This window comes from Tachysurus vachellii, chromosome 12 (assembly GCF_030014155.1).
Source record: "Tachysurus vachellii isolate PV-2020 chromosome 12, HZAU_Pvac_v1, whole genome shotgun sequence".
Classification (NCBI taxonomy): domain Eukaryota; kingdom Metazoa; phylum Chordata; class Actinopteri; order Siluriformes; family Bagridae; genus Tachysurus; species Tachysurus vachellii.
The window spans coordinates 725719-753086 of record NC_083471.1 but is presented as its reverse complement, the minus strand read 5'-3'; the positions used below and the strand labels follow the sequence as shown (position 1 = coordinate 753086).

General features: G+C 39.6%; 5 protein-coding genes across 5 annotated transcripts; all 5 read left to right on the top strand.

The window, feature by feature from the left end:
• Positions 1 to 2417: 2417 nt before the first annotated feature.
• On the top strand, positions 2418 to 3410 carry LOC132854934 (trace amine-associated receptor 13c-like). Its single transcript, XM_060883611.1, has one exon. It carries the CDS (start codon positions 2418 to 2420, stop codon positions 3408 to 3410), a length of 993 nt encoding a protein of 330 aa, XP_060739594.1.
• Positions 3411 to 7148: 3738 nt separating this feature from the next.
• Positions 7149 to 8141, top strand: LOC132854823 (trace amine-associated receptor 4-like). Its single transcript, XM_060883448.1, has one exon. It carries the CDS (start codon positions 7149 to 7151, stop codon positions 8139 to 8141), a length of 993 nt encoding a protein of 330 aa, XP_060739431.1.
• Positions 8142 to 13163: 5022 nt separating this feature from the next.
• LOC132854736 (trace amine-associated receptor 13c-like) lies at positions 13164 to 14156 on the top strand. The gene has a single exon (XM_060883330.1). It carries the CDS (start codon positions 13164 to 13166, stop codon positions 14154 to 14156), a length of 993 nt encoding a protein of 330 aa, XP_060739313.1.
• Positions 14157 to 19400: 5244 nt separating this feature from the next.
• LOC132854744 (trace amine-associated receptor 13c-like) lies at positions 19401 to 20393 on the top strand. The gene has a single exon (XM_060883340.1). It carries the CDS (start codon positions 19401 to 19403, stop codon positions 20391 to 20393), a length of 993 nt encoding a protein of 330 aa, XP_060739323.1.
• Positions 20394 to 23757: 3364 nt separating this feature from the next.
• Positions 23758 to 24750, top strand: LOC132854758 (trace amine-associated receptor 13c-like). The gene has a single exon (XM_060883357.1). The coding sequence runs from the start codon at positions 23758 to 23760 to the stop codon at positions 24748 to 24750; it is 993 nt and encodes a 330-aa protein (XP_060739340.1).
• Positions 24751 to 27368: the final 2618 nt, after the last annotated feature.

The window sequence follows — 27368 nt, the reverse complement described above, 5'->3', positions numbered from 1 at the left end:
GATTCCACGCTGCACAAGGCAACGCGGCTCAACTAAATAGTACAAATAATTATTTAGACATAAGGGACAGGTGTGCAGAGGTGGGGAGAAAAAAGGCAAGGGCGGGGCAGACACGTGAACAAGAAACAAACAAAAGGCACATGGCCAAAGTCCGGGCAGAGTCCTGACAGTATCCCCCCCCCTCGAGGTGCGGCTCCCGACGCGCTAATCCGTCCTGACAGTCCCGACGGGCCCGGGAGGGGGGAGCAAGGCACACGGCGAGGCAGGTGGGGGGAGCAAGGCACACGGCGAGGCAGGTGGGGGGAGCAAGGCACACGGCCGAGAGTGGCCGAGCGACGTCCACAGCCGAACAGAAGGGCCGAGCGAAGTCCACAGCCAAACAGGAGGGCCGAGCACAACCCCCGACGCACCACGGCCAGACCCACCTCTCAGAACCAGATAAAGGGGAGGGAGGGCGGGGAGAAAAAAAAATCCTCCATAAAACAGAAAAAAATCAACAGGAAAAAATCCATGGAGCAAAAACACGGGCCTGCAACACCCCCCGCGGACACGAAGTGGGGCGGCGTCCTCCACAGAAACCGGATGTGAAGCGACGCCCCCCACCGGACAGGTGCGGGGCGATGTTGCAGGACACCGAAAAACAAAACGAAACTCGGGCTGGCGACACGGCCCGCAACCAGGAAGTCAGGCGGCGCCCCCCGCGGAGAAACCGGAAGCGGAGCGGCGTCCCTCACCGGAAAAATGCGGACCGATGTCACCAAAACCACAAAGTCCAGGGGGAAAAAAGAAATCCAATAAGGAAAAAACAAAATGCTCCCAAGCGGCCGGTCCACGCTGCCGCTGTCCTGCTGGGTCCTAGTCTGGCGGAATCCTTCTGTCACGGGCGCGGGGGTAAAAATGGACCCAAATGCAGGACAGCTTAACAAAAACAGGGTTTATTAACTAAAAAAAACACGAAACAGGACGTAGACAACAACAGACAAAGACAACAGACAAAGACAACAGACAAAGACAACAGACAAAGACAACAGACGAGGACAACAGAGGATTCCGCGCTGCACAAGGCAACGCGGCTCAACTAAATAGTACAAATAATTATTTAGACATAAGGGACAGGTGTGCAGAGGCGGGGAGAAAAAAGGCAAGGGCGGGGCAGACACGTGAACAAGAAACATAAACAAAAGGCACATGGCCAAAGTCCGGGCAGAGTCCTGACAGTTTTAGGTCTTTATTTAGTGATTTATATATTTATACAAACAAGATTTTCTAAGCAGCATATAAATAGGCTTTACAGGAGGTATAATATGTGTAAAATATACCAAAAAATTTCAAATCACTTAAACAGAGTTTACTGACTGTCTACACGTCTGAGCACCCTTTGTCCGATAGCCAGGTTTCTGTGAAAGTGAGACTGGAGTTTCAAAAATAACGACACCCACGCCTGAATGCTGTTTACTGATTAAAGCTCAGCATTCAACAAAGTGTACCAGCATTATTAAATTTGCTGAAGACATAAAAGTCATTGGACTACATTTACATTTACGGCATTTGGCAGATGCCCTTATCCAGAACGACATACAACAGGGGTTTTTAGTCTCTGTTGATGAATACATTAACACCGGTTCACTAGGTTACAGACTTAGGATACCAACTAATAACAGGAGAACTAATAATACTAATAAAATTCCTTACAATCCTTCACATTCTTAAATCCTTAAAAAATGCTTACATCAGCTTCATTATTTTAAATGCTGATTGTTTAATTATAAAACACACAGTTTACTACATCAAATAACTACTCAAAATAGAGCATATTTAATATTCTGTAAGGATTAATGTTCATTAATTACAGACACAAAATCAGCCTTGTTCATCTTCACACAAGAAAAATTATATTTACATATTTGTAATGCATTATAGTGAATAGGATATTTATGTGTTTCTTTCTGCTCTGTTTTAGCCGTGGTTTAAAATAATCTGTAATGTGAGATGGACAGTCTTACTGACTGCAGGACAAACACTAAGAGCTGAATCTGTTTGTGACCAATGTGGTGGGTTTTTGTAGTGACATTTCTAATAAATATAATTAACTGACATTTACTATATACTTGTCTAATGTTCACTACATTGAATGTTGTTGGATTGAATTTAATTTTCATTGAATTTCATTCAATTACCATTACAGAAACCAGTGTCCCATCAGTCCAGTCAAGAACACATGAGATGGAGATATTTAGTTTAGGCCTTTTGTTCCCACAAGCAATGACATCATATTTATCATACTGTCACTCAAATTAGAGAGGCGTGACTAATTTCTATAAACTATAAAATCACCAGAGCTTCTGAGCCATAAGTCATTTGATTATGACTTTTTACATTTTCTGTTTTAATTTATGCTGTATTGAAATGCTGTATTGATGAACCTGACAGAGTTTAATCAGTCTGATGGCTGTGATCATTTCTCCTGTTCAGAGAGATCTGTATCTCCTGCAGTTTATATCTTACTGTACCTGTGTTCAGCTGCTGTGGTTCTGCTAACATTGTGTGGAAATCTGCTCGTCATCATCTCTGTTCTTCACTTCAAGCAGCTTCACACACCAACCAACATGCTGGTGCTCTCTCTGGCTGTGTCAGATTTCCTTGTTGGAGCTTTAGTGATGCCTTCAATTTTAAGCTGGGTGATCGAGTCATGCTGGATTTTTGGTAGAGATTTCTGCATGTGTATTATGATGACTGCCTCCTTCCTGATGAACTTATCCATATATCATATTGTTCTGATTGCGGTGGATCGATATTTGGCTCTATCAAACCCATTTCTCTACATGAACAAAGTCTCTATAAGGATCACTCGTGTTGTAATTTTTTTTAACTGGTGTGTAGTGGTGGTCTATAACTTAGTACTTTTTTATATCAATGGAAACTTCATGAGCTCTGTTATGTGCCCCGGAGAGTGTTCTTTCTCTCTAAATGAGGTTTGGTATGTAATTGATCTCATATATTCATTTATATTTCCACTTTCTGTAATAATCTTATTGTATACTCGAGTTTTTGTGATTGCTAAGAAACATGCCACTGCTATCAGAGAGCTTAATAATCACACACGGCCTCAAACACAGAAAATCACCTCACACTCCATGAAATCTGAGAGAAAAGCAGCTAAAGTCCTCGGTATTTTAGTGTTTGTGTTTCTGGTGTGTTTACTTCCATATTTTATTTATAGTTTAATAGGTTATGTTATTGAACTACAGTCAGAAACAATTCAGAAAGTTATGATGATGATTTCTCTTAATTCCACCATTAATCCAGTTATTTATGCTCTGTTTTACTCATGGTTTAAAAGGTGCATTAAATTAATTATATCTAGGGAAATATTCCAGACAGACTCTGGATTAATCAATGTTTTTTTATGAAAAATTATTTTTCCTCACTCCTTCTGATATGCCTAAATATATTATAATACTATTGATGACAATCAATTTATCAATTACATATATTAATTATTACGTATTCAAATATAATATATTATGTAAGAGCAATATTGGGTTTTCAATATTTGAGTGTAACTTTTTATTAAATAGATATTATGTTTGCTCCAGAAGCTCCAAATTCTTAAAATAATTAAATCGTTAGAAATAGGACTAAAATACTCATAAGGAGAATATCAAGCATAATAACAATTAGCATATATAAACCAACAAGCAACACAAAATATTAATTTGAAGTAGTCCAATAGTCCCAAAATATAAATGTGGATTACTATACTGATATTATATTTAAAATTTTGGTATTTAGAACATTTATTTCCCTGGTAATATGTAATCTCTACTGTAGACACCTTTATGATCTAATAAAGAAGCATTAGTAAAATTCTGGAAATCTTTATTTTTACATTGGAAATGAATGCTTTTCATTGCTTTTCACATGAAAAGTGTTTTAATGCAATATGACACATTTATAGTTGTTACATGCCAAGGCATGTATTTTGGATGTTGTTTCTGCAATTCTCTTATGGCTGGGGATTGGTGATTAAGTTGGCCGCTGGCCCAGACCCTTTTGCTGCAGGAAGGAGCCACACCGTTCGGACACCGCCCGGAGGTGCATCTAGAAGAAGTCTGCAACAATAAATGAGCAAGCATGTCACCAAATCTGGGGTGTGCTTGATGTTCTCTTATGGAATTATTTGCTCTTTGCATTTCTGTGTTGCTGGCTCATATTTTGATATCGCTGTTTGTGTGCAGTCTTGATCTACTTACAGGGCTGGAAGAGGCAAGAAGGATCTTGCTAATATATTATGTAATACGTAGTCAAGTCAAGAAGCTTTTATTGTCATTTCAACCATTTATAGCTGTTGCAGTACAGTACATAGTGAAATGAGACAACATTTCTCCAGGACCATGGTGCTACATAAAACACAGACAGGGTTAAGGACCTAGTAAGTAGTCCTAGCCACATAAAGTGCAACTGTGCAACCTGTTGCAAACAGTGCAGGACAAGACAGACGAGATAGACAAGACAGTGCAGGACAAAAGACAGTGCAGACAAAAAGATACAAGACAATACAAAAAATGCAAAAAATACACTACAGAAAATACAATAAACAGAAACAGCAGCCACCAGTGTAAATACTGTATGTTCAAGCAATATTTCCTGCAGTAATACTAGAATGAACACAGTTTCTTAGCAGCAGGTCCTTGAGATAATGTATAGGATTGTGCAAAAACAGCAAACGACTGAAATATTGTACAGTATGTGCAAAAAGACTGAAATGTTGGACAGTATGTGCAAAGAGCAAAAAAGTGTGCAAAACAGCATGTAAACAGTTTGATGGATGTAAGCAGCATGTAAACAGGTTGATGGATGTATATTGGAAGTGTGTGTATTTGGTGTAGGTCTGTGCAGTCCATACAGATGATGTGCCTGTGTATGTTGTGCTCAGTACAGTTCAGTTCAGTTATTGAGGAGTCTGATGGCTTGTGGGAAGAAACTGTTACACAGTCTGGTCTTGAGGGCCAGAATGCTTCGGTACCTTTTTCCAGATGGCAAGAAAAATGTTTTCCAACATTACAACAGGAGATCGTGACTTACTCTGTGCTCAAAGTGATGCTCGCAGCTCCAGAGCTTTTCTCTGTGGGTGAACGAGGATGATGCTGAACAATTCCAGGATCTGCTTTTTTTTCATTGATTGTTGTGTTAAATCTTACCCAGATACAATAGTGCTATTTTCTGATTGGCTGTTGTGTAGCCTCTTTTTTGATTGGCTGATAAGTGTCAGGCTCGGCTAAGAACTCCAGGGGAGACACACTTGGTTCCTGCCCGGTTCCATAGAGAGAGCGGTGCGGACTGATACATTTTAGGCTCTGCGGCTTATTAAATATATGATAAATAGTATTTTTTTACTGTGTGAGAAATACAATGTGTGGTGGGAGAGTGTGACAAAAGGCCAAAATAAGTGACTGTCATGCTCAATGCGTCACACTTGAGAGCCCTGATTTAAATATTTACTCAGTTAATGACCTAGGGGGAAACAAATGCTTCAGTGGAAATTTAATTTAATTAATAATTTTACAGCACCATAACACCATGTACCTTACATTCATGACATTAACTGGACTACATCAGACTTAAGCAGACCACACGGCGAGAGCGTTGAGACTGCTGCCTCTTTGTTTTCACTGAGTTCTTGATGCTGCCATTCAGCTAGACGAGCTTACTTTGTTTAGTGCCAACTGAACTATACTGCTCATTCCTAGGAGAGTTTGTAACTGTTAGATGCAAGCCTTTTTATTTACTACAAGACTACTGCTTTCATTGTCGGAGTGTACATTCCCCCGGCGCTAATGATAAGAAGCCACTACGTGAAGTTTATGGGGCTATTAGCGATCTGCAGAAAGATCACCCTGAGATGTCAATCATGTAAATCAGTGCTCCCTAAATTCCATCAGCATGTGGACTTTGCAATGAGAGAGGTGAACATGTTGGATCCTGTTTGTTGTGTATTTGTCCTGTGGTGTTTGGTTTTGTCTGTTTGTCTTTTGTCTCACACTGTTTGCACACTATGCACTTTATGTGGATAGGACAACTTACTTCAAGTCCTTAGCTCTGTGTTGTTTTATGTAATTTTGTCGTATGTAGCACTATAGTCCTGGAGAAATGTTGTTTCATAAATGTTTACTGTGTAAGCTATATATGGATGAAATTACAATAAAAGCTTCTTGACTCGAATTGATCTAACTGCCATACATGTAATATTAACAATAAATTTGATTATGGTCTCATAGTTTAATTCATAGTTTCTGGTGCATGACATCGTGTGTATATTTGCACACACCCCTGTCCATGTGTATACAGGATCCCCTACTGGTAGAAGACTGTAATAGCAGGTAAACTAAGAAGCTTCTGTCCCACCCACTGTCAATTATGCCAGCACAGGAGAGAGTAATTACTAATTTTGGTGATCATTTGAAGGTGCAGACTGGTAACACAGATTAAATGTGATATAAGTCATATAAAATGGTAATGTTTTGAGATGAGGTATTAAGATTTGGCTTGTACAGCTTTGTGTAGTGAGGGATCACTGAAAAGTGAAAATGAAAAATGGATCATCATTGGATTTTGTTTGATTAGTGTGAGTTTATGTGATCTCTGTTTATGAGGTTTCAGACACACATTTCAAAGAGTAATTGGAGATGCTTTTGGCATTTGTAGACCGACTTGGGATCCGAGTCGAACTGTAGCACATGGTGTGTGTCTGTGAGTGCAGGAGCGTTCAAGGAGGAAATGCACAAATATTCCTGTAGCCTTGTTTATCCTTTCTGTTTCTTTTTTCTTTATTTTGACCACTTTGTGTAGTGTATCAGAGAATCAAAAACCTCCTTCAACACTGCAAGAAAAGATTTACATTCTTAAACAGTGAATTAACAGGAAGCCCCATCGGTCCAGTCAAGAACGTGTGAGATAGAGATATTTAGTTTAGGCCTTTTGTTCCCACAAGCCATGACATCATACTGTCACTCAAATTAGGGAGGCGTGACTAATTTCTATAAACTATAAAATCACCAGAGCTTCTGAGCCATAAGTCATTCGATTATGACTTTTTACATTTTCTGTTTTACTTTTAATTCTGTAGACATTAGAGAAATGCTGTATTGATGAATCTGACAGAGTTTAATCAGTCTGATGGCTGTGATCATTTCTCCTGTCCAGAGAGATCTGTATCTCCTGCAGTTTATATCTTACTGTACGTGTGTTCAGCTGCTGTGGTTCTGCTAACAATGTGTGGAAATCTGCTCGTCATCATCTCTGTTCTTCACTTCAAGCAGCTTCACACACCAACAAACATGCTGGTGCTCTCTCTGGCTGTGTCAGAGTTCCTTGTTGGAGCTTTAGTGATGCCATCAATGTTAATCTGGTTGATCGAGTCATGCTGGATATTTGGGAGAGGTTTCTGTATCTGTTTTTTGTTAATTGGTGGTGTCCTCACATGTTTATCCATCTATAATATCGCTCTGATTGCTGTAGATCGGTATTTGGCTCTCTCAAATCCCTTTCTCTACACAAACACAGTCACTAAGAGAACAATGTGCATTTTTGTTTATTCTAACTGGTGTATATGTCTAGTCTATAATGCAGCACTCTGTTATTTCAATAGATGTTTCGTAAATTTTCTATCATGTCCTGAAGAGTGTGTTTATTTTCTGAATGAGACTTGGACTGTACTTGATCTCATATATTCATTTATATTCCCACTTTCTGTAATAATCATATTGTATATTCGAGTTTTTGTGATTGCTAAGAAACATGCCACTGCTATCAGAGATCTTAATAATCACACACGGCCTAAAACACAGAAAATCACCTCACACTCCATGAAATCTGAGAGAAAAGCAGCTAAAGTCCTCGGTATTTTAGTGTCTGTGTTTCTGGTGTGTTTACTTCCATATTTTATGTGCAGTTTATTAGGGAATGTTATTGAAATACAGGCAGAGACAATTAAGAAACTTTTGCTCATACTTTGTTTTAATTCCACCATTAATCCAGTTATTTATGCTCTGTTTTACCCGTGGTTTCAAAAGTGCATTAAATTAATTATTACACTGCAAATATTTCGAACAGACTCTACATTAATAAAAGATATTTCATGAAAAGTATTTTTCCACTCCTCATGATGAAGAGCCTAAATAATGCTATTGTTTTGTATATTTTTCTGTGTTCCCCTGAAGACATGTTCATGAATAATAAACATCAGAAAAAGTACATTTATTTAGCAAATTTAATGTTGTTTTTTTTTTTTTTTTTTTTAAAAATAACAAATTCAAATGAAGATGCTGAGTGATTCACTCTATCTAAGACTGGATTTCATAATACAGTTTGCATGTTATTAACGTTCAGAATTTATTAATGCTGACATGCATCTGACTAAAATACACTGAAGTATGAATGAAGGGATAAAAAATAACAAAGCTGACTGTTTTTGTTTCATTCAGTAATTGTGCAACATTCAGGCTGGACTGGGTTTTATGAACAGAGCTAAAGAGAAGGAATGGTGAAGAAAAGTCACCAAACAGGGAGCTTGGGGGAACTATGTATGATCAACTGTCCTTTTTGTCGCATGTTGCTAATGTGACACACTCATGTTGGTTTCCTGTCTACAACATTAGATGGATTTGACCATTTTTGTCCACACTGGCTGCTCAGGTACTTGATCAAATTTAAAGTTCAGATTTATGTGTTTTTATTATGTGTTAACAATGGACATTGTCTAAAAGCAGCTTTACAGAATATAAAAATAAAAAAAAGTTAATATAAATATAATACAAAAATTCAAGATTAATATTGGATATATTTAAATGCATTTGTATTTATCCCCAATGAGCAAGTCTGAAGTGACTGAGGTGACTGTCTCAAGGAAAAAATGCTTTTGAATTGGATGGAAGAGGATGGAAGAGGAACCAGACTTAAAAATGAAACATTTATGCTCATAAATTTTGTGAAGGAAAGTCCAAATGGATACATCTCTAGATATCTCAGGATCCTCACATGGTTGGCCTTATCTCAGTGAAGGTTAAAAACTTCATGACACGGACAGTGGGAGCTGGTCATTTCAAGACTGGACTACTGCAGCTCTCTCTGTCAGGTCTACCTATGAATGCAATTTATCCTCTGCAAATGATCCAAAATGCAGCTGCACTGATGCTTACCTACAAAGCCAAAAATGGACCAGCTCCCTCTTACCTCAAAGCCCTCATCACTTCTTGCACTGCACCTCGCACACTCAGAGAGTCCTTTTAGGGCAGAAAAGATGGAATCTCTGTGAAGGAGAAAGCACATGCTGGCAGGGGATAACCCAGGAGGTAGTGACACATAAGGACCAGGAGCATAGGTGGTCATGCCTGAACCCCCGAAGCACATGAGGTGGCTGGATAAGCAGCAGGGGAGATGGCCCTAAAGGGGCATAGAATTTTTGTGACCACAGATAAGTTCCTTAAGTGGGATTGTAGGCCTTCCGTATAAGGCCAGCGTGGCCCAACAAGGCCTCAATGGGAGCACAGAATTTCACCATGCAGCCGATTAAGTGGAGAGAGAGCTGGCAAGTTTCCCTTCAGCCATAGGCATTGTCGCATACCCATGCAGGGGCTGAGGAGAATAAACGGGAATAATAAGCATTATTCCATGACCTTGACACCTCAGTGTGGGGGTCTGTGAAAAATGGGAGACATGGAGTTGAAAGGTGTTGTAAAGTTTGGTAGCTATTGTCAAGCTCAGAGCGGACAATGCAAACTCTTTTATCAAGTAACAACACCACAGAATATGATGGCAATTTGATGGCTGCTTGCTCCTCATTGACCCCATCAAGCTTCTTAGAGTCTGATGCAAATTCCACATTTGGTTTAGAAGAAATCACAAAGCAAGCTCCCAGAGACGAAGCAGAGGAATTAGAGTTAGGCTCAGGCGCAGGCATCATCAGTCCACCTCCCTGATCCCAGCCACAATGCTCAGCAATGGTTCACAAAATTGAGGAAGATGACATTGAGGCATTCCTGGACACCAAATGGTAGATCTGTGTCGACTGTTGCATGTCAAATATTTGAGGACATCCGTTTACCACCCCCAGACTGATGGACTGGTGGAGTGCTTTAATTAAACACTCGTGGTAGATGGAACTGGTACCTCTTTCTTCCTTATGTGCTCTTCACCATCCAAGAGATGCCCAAGGAATACACGGGTGTCATGCCTTTTGAGCTCCTCTTCGTACGGTGACCTCAAGGGCTGTTGGACATAGCCCGGTAAGTGTGGGAGGAGCAGTCCTCTCCTTTCTGGTTGATCATTGATTTTGTCCAGGACATACAGGCACAAATTGATTGTGTTGGCCCCATAGTAAAAGAGCACATGAACAAACAAAGAGTCTACAACCAACCAGCCCAGTTCTGCAAATTCCAGCATGAAAATCAGTTCATGTTGCTTGTCCCTAGCTACTTGTACCTCCTACAAGTTCCTGGCAAAATGGCAGGGCCTGTACACTGTCCTTGAGAAGGTAGGCCCAGTCAACTACAAACTGCAACAGCCAGGTAAGCATGCTGACACTCAATTATACTACATCAATATACTAAAGAGGTGGGTTCTCTGGCCCCAGGTGTGTCTGCGTTTGCTTTCTCTGTCACAGATCTTGGAGAGTGTGCCCTGGTGAAGAGAGGGGAAGATCTCACTCCAGCCCAGAAGTTGAACATCACAGATGTAATCGACCAATTCCCTGACGTTTTCTCCTCCATGCCAGGACTGACTCAGCTGGTGCACCATGAGATCAAGACCCCTTCTGGGATGGTGGTGCGACAATGACTATACTGGGTCCCGGAAGCCGGTCATAATGTCATAGAGGAAAAAACTGGAACGGGGTAATGTTAAAAGATGGGGTCTTCGATGAGTCCACCAACCCCATTATGGTGGTGCCTAAGCCAGACAGAAGCACCCGCCTCTGTAATGAATTCTGGAGGCTCAACCAAATCTCAGAATGTGACAGCTTCCCCCTCCCCCGCGTGGATATCCTCGTGGAGTGCCTGAGAAAAACCCGGTTTATTTCCAGCCTCGGCCAGACCAAGGGCTATTGGCAAATGGCCCTTGCCCCAGATGCAAAACCCAAGACAGTACCTGGTTCTTTCTTTTGGCCTACATGCTTGCCACGTTAACTTTTACATTTACAGCATTTAGCAGACACTCTTATCCAGAGTGACTTACATTTCCTTATTTCAGTTTATACACCTGAGCAATTGAGGGTTAAGGGCCTTGCTCAGTGGCAACTTGGTGGACCTGGGATTCGAACCAATGACCTTCCGATCAGTAGTCGAACACCTTAACCACTAAGCTACCACATCCCACGTTCCAGTGCCTCATAGACATTGTCCTCTGCCCCATTCGGCCTTTGCAGCTACTTATCTGGACTTTGGTGTCATCCACTCCTCCACGTAGGTCGACCAACTATTTCATCTAAAGGAAGTTATGGAAGCCCTGCAGAAGGCCGGACTAACTGCTAACCCCCACAAGTGCCATCTGGGGCTGGTCTGGTCATTCTCAAACCTCAGGGGAAGAAAATAGAGGCCGTCAAGGAGTACCCCCAACCCACAATGAAAAAACAGGTATGTGCCTTTCTGAGTTTTGCAAGATATTTTCGGCGGTTTGTTCCTAACTTCTCCTCTGTAGCATCCCCCTCAAATCAAACCTAAAAGGGTCAGTTGGACCTGATGCAGCGGATGAGCTACACGGAGTGGGCGTTTGTCCACCAAAAGAAAGCCCTTATCACCCTCCCAATTTTAAGGAACCACGACATTAACTTACCCTTCACCCTCCAGACCTCCGCATCAGAAACAGGCTGGTAACGGTCCTCTCCCAAACATTTGAAAGGGAAACACCCAGTCCTGTTTATCTCCCAGAAACTGTACCCCTGCTGAGAGGAAATATGTAAAGAAATACACACTCCTCAGAATTTCAGCACCACAGTCATCACTGCTGAATTAAGCTGCAAGGTTGTGCAGAAAAATTCCCACCAAAAGAGTGGGTGCCAATCAGGAGCGCAGCTGGGGCACCCACACTCCAGCAGAATGCCACAGCAGAAAGTCAGGCTTAGAAGCCAGTAGGAGGTGGGCTGGGTTATGCCCATGGAAGGAACTAATGTGCTGTATCCCTCTGCTTTATCTCTTTGCTCTGGATAGTCAAAAGTGCCAACGTCTGCCGAGCCTGAGCCAAGCTCCTAGGTTCAAAGCTCTTTCTGCACCTCCACTGGGACTCCTTCAAGATTGGGAACCTCCCTATGGAATCCTCACTGAATCCAGAAAGAGAATGCAAGTTTCTCTTTCACCTCTAAAAATACCACTTTTTCGGTGCACTGTGTTAGCAAATAAACACCTTTGAGATTTGCACCTAACTCCTCCATCTCTGTGCTGTGCTTCTGTGTCCTTCTCATCAGAGTGCCCTACAAATATAACAGTTCAAATATCAAAGTAAAGTACACAAAATTCAGAATGCTACCTTACAAGATGAGAATGAATTCAAGATAATGAACTAAAGCACACTTTTAACAATAAGAGGATATTTTTATAAACATATATGCAGTACAATACAGTTCTCTTCTGGGTGTTGAATCTAATGGCTTGAGGAAGGAAACTGTTACACAGTCTAGTTATAAAATGCTTTGGTACTTTTTTCAGATGGCAGGAGTGTGAAGGGTGCATGTGAAGGGTGTGTGGGGTGTGTACAGTCATCTTCAATGCTAATAACTTTTCAGATGCAAGGTATGGTGTAAATGTCTGTGAAGGGGAAGAGTGATTTTTCTCCAATGATTTTCTCAACTGTCCTCACAATCCGCTGCAGGATCTGAGACGGTGCAATTCCCAAACCAGGCAGTGATGCAGCTGCTCAGGATGCTCAGGTCCCATCAATCCAGTCAAGAACACATGAAATGGAAAAAACATTCTGTAGATACTTAGTTTAGGCCTTTTGTTCCCACAAGCCATGACATCATAACTATCATACTGTCACTCAAATTAGGGAGGCGTGACTAATTTCTACAAACTATAAAATGACCAGAGCTTCTGAGCCATAAGTCATTCGATTATGACTTTTTACATTATCTGTTTTACTTTAAACGCTGTAGACATTAGAAAAATGCTGTATTGATGAACCTGACAGAGTTTAATCAGTCTGATGGCTGTGATCATTTCTCCTGTCTAGAGAGATCTGTATCTCCTACAGTTTATATCTTACTGTACGTGTGTTCAGCTGCTGTGATTCTGCTAACAGTGTGTGGAAATCTGCTCGTCATCATCTCTGTTCTTCACTTCAAGCAGCTTCACACACCAACAAACATGCTGGTGCTCTCTCTGGCTGTGTCAGATTTCCTTGTTGGTGTTTTAGTGATGCCAGCTATGTTCATCTGGACGATTGAATCATGCTGGATTTTTGGGAGAGGTTTCTGCACCGTCTTTTGGATAATTTGTGGTTTTCTATTAATTTTATCAATATATAATATCACTCTGATTTCTGTGGATCGGTATTTGGCTCTCTCAAACCCATTTTTCTACATGAGCAAAGTCTCTGTGAGGATCACTTGTGTTGTAATTATTTTGAACTGGTTTGTGGTGGGAGTCTATCTCTTATTACTTATGTATTTCAATGGAAATTTCACAATTTCTGTAATGTGTCCTGGAGAATGTTTTTATTTTCTGAATGAGGTTTGGACTGTAATTGATCTCATATATTCATTTATATTCCCACTTTCTGTCATAATCATATTGTATACTCGAGTTTTTGTGATTGCTAAGAAACATGCCACTGCTATCAGAGAGCTTAATAATCACACACGGCCTAAAACACAGAAAATCACCTCATACTCCATGAAATCTGAGAGAAAAGCAGCTAAAGTCCTCGGTATTTTAGTGTCTGTGTTTCTGGTGTGTTTACTTCCATATTATATTTACAGTTTATTAGGAAATGTTATTGAAATACAGAGAGAAAGCATTCAGAAACTTATAATAATTCTTTATCTTAATTCCACCATTAATCCAGTTATTTATGCTCTGTTTTATCCGTGGTTTAGGAGGCGTGTTAAATTGACTATAATTCTACAAATATTCCAGTCAAACTCTGCATTAGTAAATGTTCTCTCATGAAAAGTCTGTTTTTTTCTACATCAAATCAAATTTAAACTCCAATATAATGTGTACTGTAATGTATAATATGTAAAAGGAGGGAATTATATTTGCTACAGAAACTTAAAATATGGATTAAAAAAAAATGTAAATACAGAGAGATATAATCAGGAAAAATGATGAATACTACATATTAACATGCAATGAGACGAAGACAAACAGATTTTCAGTGAAAAAATTAAGATTAATTTGTACTTTTATGAAGTTTATTACTTTTAATTTACATAATAAAGGTGTCAGATTACAGGAGGCAGAAACAGATGCAGCTGCTTATGAGAGTGTGTATTTCAAAAATGGAAAAGGTTTTAAGACTCATTCAGGGTTAATGATGTAGCCCAGAAAAGAGATGGTTCCCATGTAAACCTCGCTCTTCTCTCCTTTTAAAAAAAACTCTTGATGCTGTGCAAGAATCTGGAGAACATTCTGGACCTGGAGCTCATGGTTTTCTATGAAATGGGTGCATACCAGAATATCATGAATACAGGCTATGATGTATTTGTCCATCATGTCTATCAGGGCATCGCTATTGAAGCACTGAGTGTCCAGTTTATAGTGATGCTGCTTCAGAAAACTTTTAACCTGTTTTATGTTTTTATGTTTCTATCCACAGGTTAATATGCTAAATGTAATGATTAATTTGACAGGTTTAAGTCTCTCACTAGTTAGTTCTAGGCCTTTTATTTCAACAAGGCATTATATTCGATATTATATTTACTGCAACTCGGGTGTGAGTTATTTATAAAGAATTAAGTCCTTTAAACTCTGCATGTGACATTAAAATGTATGAATTGGTAAAAAAATAAATAAATAAATAAAATAAAATAAATAAAAACTTGGTCAGCATCATTTAGCCTGAATTTAATCAGAAATATGACTTAGGTGAATTAAAATTAAAACATAAAGTATGGATTAGTGAAAAAAATTAAAATAACTATTGGCTCAGTGTAGACATTTGAATATTTGTATGAATATGAACATTTTTGCCAGTGTTTAAGTATGGCTGTATAAATCTGCAAATATCCCAAGTGAATTTTGCAATAATAAATGTTTTATCATTATTTTTTTCCCTTTAGTTAATCTGACCATAACTTCTTGTTCTAATATTGGCCAAATCTTGTTATTATATGGTTAAATCAAATACAAATACAAGTATTTAATTTTGCTGCAGCAAAAGGCGTCTTCCATACAGTGCAACGTCTACACAGTGAAGTGGCAAATCCTTTGTACCCCAGGTGTGTGCGTGTGTGTGTGTGTGTGTGTGTGTGTGTGTGTGTGTGTGTGTGTGTGTGTGTGTGTGTGTGTGTGTTCATGCACCCTCCCTGGTTACTGAAGACCATTTTCAGTTCTTATCGAGCACATTCACACATACTCCCCTAAAAGTTCCTTTCTAGGACGTACACATTCAACGGCTGGCACAAAGGCTGCTTGTCCTTTCACCCTAGTCTAACATATTTCACTCCTTTTTGTCCTTTAGGACAAACTATATAAATGACATTTCTTAAGATATTTAAAAGACAATTTTAGACGAAACATATTTTCTTTACTGGAAATAGTGGAGTTCACACAGGAGATGTCTCACATGACACAATAACTCCAGCTTTTAACATGGAGTTGACCACCTGTGTTATACCTGCTATAGCTTCTAGATTTAGGGGCTATTGAGCTTTTTTTGGCCTGTAATCTGATTTTGGAGGACTGGTCACTGCTCAGTTTGCTCCCAATCATGAGTTCAAGCAACTATCTATTTTCCCAAGGCTTCCCATTCATCATCGGCGTATATGGCTAGAGAGATGCATGGTTTATTTGGAATGGGTGTGGATGACCAGCTCAAACTGAAACTTGAGATAAGTCTACGTAAGTCTACAGCTTCAATATCAGTATGTCTGGCTTATCTAACTTTCTGTATCACTCTTTCTCATACCTCTCATCTGGTTCTTGTCTGTGTACAGTATGTGTGCAGTGCATTGCAGAGCTTCTGGTGTCATGTAGTCTGTGTGACAAGGGGAAGTGGGAGTTTTTGCTTTTCCTACAAGAGAGTGTGTGACGTCAGTAAGAGAAGAATCACACAGTTTCCATTCCTACATATAGGACAGGGGTCTGGGATCATATTTTACAAAGCAGGAGCCATCTCGCTATTCTATCTTAAGGCCTAATGATGTGCAGATTTAGATTTAAATTTGTCTGCACATAAAATCTCAACCCAACAGATTTATTATGCAACACTTACAGTTTAGCAGAAGGTCACCAAAAATGTCTCAATTACTGACATTCCTGATGCTCCCATAGTACACAGGGAGCGATTGCTCATTCTAGGTGAAATGTAAAATTCACACAACCATATCACAGAGTTCCCTGCTCCTGAGTCAACTAGAAACTATCGTTATTTATTCAACAAATAATCACAGGCATTTCTTTAAAACTGGGCTCATTATATTTATCATAGGTTTCATTCACAGGTCAAATAGCAAACTCTGATTCTTTACTAGACATTGAATTAGTGACAAGTAAAAATGGAACAGTTAGCTTAAGCTTTTCTTTGTTGCCTTGCATAAGAGAGTCACCCTTACCCATCCCTGGGTGTTCACCCGCCCCCCCCGCCCTGTCCAAACCTCACGCCTCATGGTTTCTTGGCATCCTCTGGATACTTCAGTCAACGACTGGCAAAAGGGCCTCTTGATCTTTTACTGTAAAAGCACAAAACAATTATAATATAGAGACACTTATTAAATTTCAAATTTTCACTACAGCTCTGACAGTGTGCCAGAAACTTCCTGAAGGCAAGAGAAATTTCTTGATCACCTGACTGAAATTTCAAATGCTGGGCTTGTTGGTTGTAGTCTCAAAGAGCCTCGGTGCTCAGGCCTGCAATGATTGGGAGTCTGAGGCAGGGAAAATAAAGTGCTGAGTAAGGAGTGGTGGTGAAGTGTTGTGTCATCATGGGTTTCCTAGTGAAAGGGACACTGAGTGAATCTGAGCATCAATGAGGCTTGACCCAGGAAGCTTTAAGGGGTGCGGTCTGGGGAGCTTAGTCCTCACTGTATAGGTTGGCTTCTGTAGGAAAGATGGAAGCATTAATCAGCATGTCCCATCTAGCTGTCCACTACATTTGTGTTGCTAAGGTGGAGCTGTTTTTCAGACCATGGTCTAATGTTTTATGAAGACCATGACTTGGCTGTGTGTAGGAAGTGTCTCTGCTGTCAGAACCTACCACAGGGAAAAGAATATGGCCAAAGAATATCAATGCAATTTATTTGCCATCTCATTATGGCCATTGTCTGGTGGATAACAACAAATGCACAAGTTATAGGTAATGCCTCTGACAAGATGGTGGGTGATTATACATGGCCTTGTGGAATAACTGTCCATGTCCAGGAAAGGCTATAGCGAGATCAATAACTGAAAACCAGGCCTAATGTGCAGTAATCCAGATAATATATTAGTTGCGTTAAGCACAATAGGTGTAAGAGTAAAAGCACAATCGTTTACTACAGTACTTTCATATATTTTACAAAATGCCTAGTCCCTGAAGACCTCAAGACATGAGACCCGTTGCAGTGCTTTGTGGTCTGAGGCTATGCAGTTCCCATACCAGACTGTGGCGCAGCTGTTCAGGATGCTATCAATTGCAAAGCAGTAAAAGTTTACCTAGATGGCTGAAAATAGGTGATGTCTCTTCTGTGTTCTCAAGAAGAACAGGCAGTGGTGAGCTTTTTTGGCCAGGCTGGTTGACCAGGTGTTGATATAATCCAGCACAAAGGAGGTGTGAATATCAAGGTCCACATGAGAGCCATAAGTAGCCTGAGAAGCAAACAAATTCCAGTCAGTTTGTTGAAACCTGTACTGAAGTACAGATTCTGCCCCCGCTGGCCACACTTTGACCGTTGTTATTGTTAGCTTCACACGTTAGATGAGTGGTGAGTACTTAGTGTTGAGAAATAGAGAAAGGTGGTCTGACTGTCCCATGTGGGGGAGGGGGTCGTGGTGTAAGCTCCAGAGATGTTTGTAAAAAACATGGTCCAGAGTTCTGTTTCCTCTTGTATTGCAGGAAACGTACCGGTAAAATTTACAGAGCACTATCTTCAAGTTTGAGTGATTAAAATCACATGAAAGTAAATAGGCAGCCTCTGGGTGAGCCGTCTGTAGTTTGCTAATGGCTGCATAAAGTTTGTTCATAGTAAGCTTGGCAGTAGCATGTGGGGGGACATATACTGCTGTAACAATAGTGGAGGTGAACCCCCTTGGCATATAAAAAGGTCAACATTTAACTATGAGAAATTCAAGGTTAACTGAGCAGTGTCTCCCAATAATGAAAGAGTTTGTACAGCAAGCCTTGTTAATTCAAATGCACAACCCTCCACCCCTTGGTCTTACCAGATTTATGCCTGGAGTGTGTGGCGTCCTTCTAGCTTGATAGCATTGTCGAGTATGGCCCCATTGAGCCATATTTCAGTGAAAATCATGACATTACAGTCCATAATTATCTTACTATTTGTCAGGCAAAGTTGTATGTCATCCATTTTGTTCACCAGGTACTGCACTTTAGCGAGGACAATGCTGGGTAAGGGTAAGGACAATGCTGGGTAAGGACAATGCTGGTGTGGTGTTAGCTTTAGCCTAGATTTTATCTGTCCACCCTTCCCTTGCCTTTGTTTACAATCTCGATGCTGCCTGCGACCTCTTCTGCCTGACTGAGAAGAGTGTGTAGACTCCTGTGTTCTGGAGATCTCAGGGTTAAGTTAAGTATTGGTGATAAAACTGTCGGAGTGGCATCTTGGTCACTTATCCCTCCCATGTCAAATTCATGTATAAATATATGTGTTAAAATGCTGAGGAACAATTGATTAACAATTGCTGTGATCTACTTACAGAAACTAACTTATTTTAAGGATGCTTATTGGCACTAGTTGTGTTTATTCTGTGTTTGTTCTACATTCACCAAGTACCTTAAAAAAATTAAAATATATCGAGCATCAGTCAGGAACACATGTGGTGGAGAAAACCTGCTGTAGTTATTTAGTGTAGGTTTTTATTCCCACAAGCCATGACATCATTTCTATCATACTGTCACTCATATTAGGGAGGCGTGACTCATTTTTATTAACTATAAAATCACCAGAGCTTCTGAGCCATAAGTCATTCGATTATGACTTTTTACATTTTCTGTTTTACTTTAAATTCTGTAGACATAAGAGAAATGCTGTATTGATGAACCTGACAGAGTTTAATCAGTCTGATGGCTGTGATCATTTCCCCTGTCCAGAGAGATCTGTATCTCCTGCAGTTTATATCTTACTGTACCTGTGTTCAGCTGCTGTGGTTCTGCTAACAGTGTGTGGAAATCTGCTTGTCATCATCTCTGTTCTTCACTTCAAGCAGCTTCACACACCAACAAACATGCTGGTGCTCTCTCTGGCTGTGTCGGATTTCCTTGTTGGCAATTTAGTGATGCCGCCTGCATTAATCTGGACAATGGAGTCATGCTGGATTTTTGGGAGAGGTTTTTGCTCCATGTTTTGGATACTTAGTGGTTTTCTATTAATTTCATCAATATACAATATCACTCTGATTGCTGTGGATCGATATTTGGCTCTCTCAAACCCCTTTCTTTACATGAACAGAGTCTCTGTAAGGATCACTTGTGTAGTAATAGTTTTTGACTGGTGTCTGGTGGTGGCCTATAACTTAACATTCATGTATTTCAATGGAAATTTCACAGTTTCTGTAATGTGTCCTGGAGAATGTTTAATCATTGTGAATTTTGTTTGGAATGTAATTGATCTCATATATTCATTTATATTTCCACTCTGTGTCATAATCATATTGTATACTCTAGTTTTTGTGATTGCTAAGAAACATGCCACTGCTATCAGAGAGCTTAATAATCACACACGGCCTCAAACACAGAAAATCACCTCATACTCCATGAAATCTGAGAGAAAAGCAGCTAAAGTCCTCTGTATTTTAGTGTCTGTGTTTCTGGTGTGTTTACTTCCATATTTTATTTACAGTTTATTAGGGAATGTTATTGAACTACAGATGGAAACGTTTCAGAAAGTCACATTCTTGATTTATCTTAATTCCACCATTAATCCAGTTATTTATGCTCTGTTTTATCCGTGGTTCAGGAGGTGTGTTAAATTAATCATAACTCTACAAATATTCCAGACAGACTCTGAATTAATCAATGTTCTGTCATGAAAAGTCTTTTTATACCTTCTGATAATGTCTTTACAGTAGATTGCTGTTATATATATTTTCAGCTTCTAGAACAAATCTAATGTGAACTTTAATGTATTATATGTAGAAAATTAAATATGGATTAAAACATTAAAAATTGAGATTTAATCAGAGGGAAATCATGAATACTACATATTAACATACAGTGAGCCAAAGACCAACAGATTTTTGTGAGTTACTTATAAAGAATAAAACCACCAATACTACTTGAGCCATTTGAGTGTGACTTCTTTTACAATAGTACAATAATCCAATAAATCAGGACTTCTTTAAACTCTACATGTGACATGAAATGTATCAACTGTTGGGAAAAATTGCATCAACAGAAGTTGGCCTAAATTTAATCCTAAATATGACTAACCTGCATGTGACATTAAAAATAAAAGATTAAGTATGAATTAGGAAATTAAAAACCTTGACTCTGTGTGGACATTTGAATAATTACAGGAATATGAACATTTGCATGAGGGATTGTTCACTGTGTGTGTTAGAGCATGACTTTAAACTGTATTCAATTCAATTCAGTTTATTTGTTTAGCACTTTTAACAAAAAGTTCACATTGTCTCAAAGCAGCTTTACAGAAGCAGATTAGGTGTCAGTTCTGATCTAGATGTATAAAACACACTCAGTCTCAGCGGTGGTGGTAAAAGCAAAGAAGGTGTGTGTGTGTGTGTGTGTGTGTGTGTTCATGCACCCTCCCTGATTACTGAAGATGTATCCCTTTGAGTTATCACCTCAACAAGGCCACATTCCATTTTCATTCAAGTTCCCATCATTCAAGCATATACAATGTTAATGGCTGGAACAAGGGCCTCTTTCTCTCTTAATACACACAGAATACTGTAAAAGCACATAACATGTATATAAACACACTCATGATATTTAAAATTTCCACTACATTTCCCCCATTTTCGTCTTTCAGGACAAACTATTTAAAAGAAATTTTAACATAATTTCTAAAAGACATTGGGTCCAATGTAGGTGGAAGGCAGTTCTTCCAGACCAGTCTCTCAAAACACTTCATGATAATGGGTGCAAGTTCTGAGCAGTAGTCATTCAGGCACATCGTATTGGAGTGTTTCAGAACTGGAACAATGGAGGTGGGTTTGAAGCACGTTGGCACAGTTGCTAGGGTGGGAGACAGGTTGAATTATTCTGTAAAAACCCCTGCAAGCTGGAATGCAGATGCTCTAAGCACACTCCCGTCAATGCCATCTGGCCCAGCAGCCTTGTCAGAGGAGGTAAGTGTGATGGGCTGGTGGGTTTCAGAAGTCTGGATTTAGTGGCCATCTCTCTGTTTTTACTGCTGAAGCTAAAAAACGTTGGATGCCCTGCCACATGCGTCTGGGGTCGAAGTTGGAAAGGTATTCCTCTACCTTTAGCTTGTAGCAGTGCTTGGCCTTTTTGATGCACCTCCTCAGGTTTGCACTGGATGTGTTTTAGGGCTGTGCGTCACCTGATCTGTGCATCACAGTGTTATGGGCCTGCAGGAGGAGCCAAATCAAATCAAATTAAATAATTTTTTTTTGTCACATACACATACATACAGAGTACAACATGCAGTGAAATGCTTTTTTCGTCTGTCCAGTGTTCAAACATAGAAAGATGGAATTAAGGATTAAAAATAAAACCAAAAGTATAAACTATATAAAATATATGAAAATATATGTGAAAGGATAATGGAAGTACAAAATTATAAATGATTTTGTAATTGTCCTTAAAGTGTCCTTGTGCAGTATGGTGTGTATAAAGTGGCACTGTGCTGTGCAAGTCCAGAGTTAAAATGACAGTCCAGAGTTAAGGGACTTCAAACTACCCTCTCAGGTGCTAAAAACTTTCTACACCTGCACCACTGAGAGCGTCCTGACGGGTAGCATCACTTCCTGGATCGGAAACAGCACCATGCAGGACAGGCAAGCCCTCCAGAGGGTGGTGCGGTCAGCTGAACGTACCATCCACACCGAGCTCCCTGACATGCAGGACATCTACAGCACGCAGAGCCGGACCAGGGCCAGGAAGCTTTTAAAGGACCTCAGCATCCCAACAATGGACGCTTTTTTTTGTTGCGTTCAGGGAAATGCTTCCTGTCCTTGAAAGCAAACCTTGAAAGAGTCTTGTAGTAAACTTGCCTCTTACCCTGAGAGATGGTGGAACCAGTCGAGCAGTGCTGGTAGATTGGAGGGTGTGGGGTGCAGTGTGAGGAGTGATGAGGGCTTTGAGGTACAGCTAGAGGGAGCTGGTCCATTTTGGGCTTTGTAGGCCAGCATCAGTGTTTTGAATCTGATGCATGCAGCTACCGGAAGCCAGTGGAGGGATCGCAGCAGCAGGGTGTTATGCGAGAACGTTGGCAGGTGGAAAACAAGCCGGGCAGCTGCATTTTGGATCATTTGCAGAGGACGGATTGCATTCATAGGTAGACCTGCCAGCAGTGCATTGAAGTAATCCAGTCTAGAAATGACAAGAGACTGAACAAGTACCTGAGCAGCCTGTGTGGACAAAAATGGCCGCATCCTTCTAATGTTGTACAGAAGAAAGCGGCATGAGCGAGTCACATTAGCAACATGAGAGGAAAAGGACAGTTGATTGTCCATGGTTACCCCAAGGTTGCGAGCTGTGGCTGAAGGGGAGATCAGATCGTTGTGCAAGGATATAGCAAGATCATGACCTGGGGATGAATCACCTGATGATCAGCAGTTCAGTTTTGTTAGGATTGAGCTTTAACTGATGAGCAGTCATCTATGATGAAATTTCTGCCAGACATGCTGAGATCCGATCAGAAGCTGTGGTATCTTCGGTTGGGAAAGAGAAGATAGAAGAGAAGAAATGAGCATGAAGATTATTGCAAATTTGCAAAATCTATACAGACACTGAGCCTCGCATTGCCATCTTTGTCAATTATCCATCCCATGTCAAATTCATGTATAAATATATGTGTTAAAATGCTGAGGAACAATTGATTAACAATTGCTGTGATCTACTTACAGAAACTAACTTATTTTATGGATGCTTATTGGCACTAGTTGTTGTGTTTATTCTGTGTTTGTTCTACATTCACCATGTACCTTTAAAAAATTCAAATATATCGAGCATCAGTCAGGAACACATGAGGTGGAGAAAACCTGCTGTAGTTATTTAGTGTATGTTTTTATTCCCAGAAGCTATGACATCATTTCTATCACACTGTCACTCATATTAGGGAGGCGTGACTCATTTTTATTAACTATAAAATCACCAGAGCTTCTGAGCCATAGGTTATTCGATTATGATTTCTTGCATTTTCTGTTTTACTTTAAATTCTGTACACATTAGAGAAATGCCGTATTGATGAACCTGACAGAGCATAATCAGTCTGATCGCTGTGATCATTTCTCCTGTCCAGAGAGATCTGTATCTCCTGCAGTTTATATCTTACTGTACGTGTGTTCAGCTGCTGTGGTTCTGATAACAATGTGTGGAAATCTGCTCGTCATCATCTCTGTTCTTCACTTCAAGCAGCTTCACACACCAACCAACATGCTGGTGCTCTCTCTGGCTGTGTCAGATTACCTTGTTGGCACTTTAGTGATGCCGCCTTCATTAATCTGGACAATGGAGTCATGCTGGATTTTTGGGAAAGATTTCTGCACCATGTTTTGGATACTTAGTGGTTTTCTATTAATTTCATCAATCTACAATATCACTCTGATTGCTGTGGATCGGTATTTGGCTCTCTCAAACCCCTTTATTTACATGAACAGAGTCTCTGTGAGGATCACTTGTGTAGTAATAGTTTTTGACTGGTGTATGATAGTGATCTATATCTTAGCTTTCATGTATTTCAATGGAAACTTCACAATTTCTGCAATGTGTCCTGGAGAGTGTTTAATCATTGTGAATCAGGTTTGGTATGTAATTGATCTCATATATTCATTTATATTTCCACTTTCTGTCATAATCATATTGTATACTCTAGTTTTTGTGATTGCTAAGAAACATGCCACTGCTATCAGAGAGCTTAATAATCACACACGGCCTCAAACACAGAAAATCACCTCACACTCCATGAAATCTGAGAGAAAAGCAGCTAAAGTCCTCGGTATTTTAGTGTCTGTGTTTCTGGTGTGTTTACTTCCATATTTTATTTACAGTTTATTAGGGAATGTTATTGAAATACAGACAGAATTATTTCAGAAAATCACAATCATGATTTGTCTTAATTCCACCATTAATCCAGTTATTTATGCTCTGTTTTATCCGTGGTTCAGGAGGTGTGTTAAATTAATCATAACTCTACAAATATTCCAGACAGACTCTGCATTAATCAATGTTCTGTCATGAAAAGTCTTTTTATACCTTCTGTTAATGTCTTTATAGTAGATTGCTGTTATATATATTTTCAGCTTCTAGAACAAATCAAATTTAAACTCCAATCTAATGTGAACTTTAATGTATTATATGTAGAAGGAGGGAATTATATTTGCTACAGAAAAATAAAACATGGATTAAAACATTAAACACTGAGATTTAATCAGAGGGAAATCATGAATACTACATATTAACATGCAGCGAGCCAAAGACCAACAGATTTTTGTGAATACTACTTGAGCCATTTGAGTGTGACTTCTTTTACAATAGTACAATAATCCAATAAATCAGGACTTCTTTAAACTCTACATGTGACATGAAATGTATCAACTGGGGGGAAAAATTGCATCAACAGAAGTTGGCCTAAATTTAATCCTAAATATGACTAACCTGCATGTGACGTTAAAAATAGATTAAGTATGAATTAGGAAATTAAAAACCTTGACTCTGTGTGGACATTTGAATAATTACAGGAATATGAACATTTGCATGAGGGATTGTTCAATGTGTGTATTAGAGCATGACTTTAAACTGTATTCAATTCAATTCAGTTTATTTGTATAGCACTTTTAACAAAAGGTTCACATTGTCTCAAAGCAGCTTTACAGAAGCAGATTAGGTGTCAGTTCTGATCTAGATATATAAAACACACTCAGACTCAGCGATGGTGATAAAAGCAATGAAGTAAAGAAAGAATTTTATTTTGCTGCAGCAAAAATGTGCGTGTGTGTGTGTGTGTATGTGTTCATGCACCCTCCCTGATTACTGAAGATGTATCCCTTCGAGTTATCACCTCACCAAAGCCACATTACATTTTCAAGGACCTTATCAAGGACCTCTTTCTCCCTGAGTACACACAGAATACTGTAAAAGCGCATAGCATGTATATAAAAACACTCATGATATTTAAAATTTCCACTACATTTCCCCAATTTTCATCTTTCAGGACAAACTATTTAAAAGAAATTTTAACATAATTTCTAAAAGACATTTTTGACAGAACATCAAACATCATCTTTTTTTTTTGCTTGGGCTTTTCAAGACATTTTCATTAACTAAAACTTAGACATTGGATATACTGCTTTTTCTTTGATGGATAGGCCCCTCTGGTTTGAGCATGTGAAAGAATAGGAAGATCAGAAGCACAACTCTAATTAGTAACAAAACATCAATCATCAAAACATACCTACTAGGTTGAGCTACAAAACTAAACTAGGAACATGTGAGGAACAGACCTCTGTCGATGGCATGTAAGAACATAAAACTAAGCAAGCTGGAGCATAGTCAGTTTGGGTTGGATCAGGCAGAAAGTCCATGTCTCAAAATTGTTCTCTCCACTCATCGAATTTGTCTGTTTTCTCTCCAGCAGAGGTGTACTCTCATAAAATTTGAGTCTCAGTAACAGGATATTTAGAATGTCTCTTGGGTGATTCATGGGGACAGCACATGAAAATTTAAGTGAACCTTTAGCCTTCTTTACATATATCAGTGATCAGAGTGCAGGCACTGCCCTTTTGCACTCATCCCAACTCATCATGGCTTGGGAACACTACTAGTCTAGGCTGTTTCATGAGTGCATACAGTCATCTCAACCCACATTTCTCTGCCTCCGCGGTGATGATGTTAAATCTTCTGGAATGGTAAAGTAGGCATTGATGAGGTTTCTTCTTGTACATGCAGAGACAAAAAGCTCCACCATTCAGAGGTGGAGACTTCTGGAATCAGATTTCACCCTAGGTGGAAAGAGCGGACCTACCCAACTGGTTCTGTGCTGTTAATTAGTGTTAATTATATCTGTGACGTCAGTGTGATGGTGTGTGAATTCAGTAACTATTTTTTTAATTCCTCTTAAGTGATCTTTGAAAGTTCTGCTGGTTATCACGGAGCATTCAGCCCCTAGTATATATTTCTGATTCAGGTTACTGTTATTGGTGCTCTGCAGTCTCCTAACTGTGACAGTTCTTGCCACAACAATAACAGTCTTTTCCAAAATATATTGTTTTCTTTTGCTGTGGTCAGTGGGCTCTGGCAGAGTAGAATTTCTTCTAAAGGTGGGTGTAGATGTAAGGCTGCTTTGCCATTTTACCCTATACTGCTCCACCATTAGCTGGTTGATAGGCACAGTGTTGTTTTAGGTTGAACCCTAAGTATTTACTGACTTTTTGTAGAGCATGATATTCGAATGTTGTGCCATTATCACTGCCAATTCTCTAAGGTATTCCCCATCGTGGAATAATTTCAGTGAGAAGTGCTTTTGTTACTGCACTATCATCTTGCTTAGATGTAGGAAAGCTGCTACACATTTATAGAAAGTATCTACAATGACCAGACAGTACTGCTTACCTTCACTAGGTGTTAGCTCAATAAATTCTATCTGTAAATGTTAAAATGGCCTTTGATTCTCCTAATGTTCTCCCAATGTTGTTTGTTGCACATATGACACAGCGTTCACAAAATTCATTCATTCATTCATTCATCTTCTACCGCTTATCCGAACTACCTCGGGTCACGGGGAGCCTGTGCCTATCTCAGGTGTCATCGGGCATCAAGGCAGGATACACCCTGGACGGAGTGCCAACCCATCGCAGGGC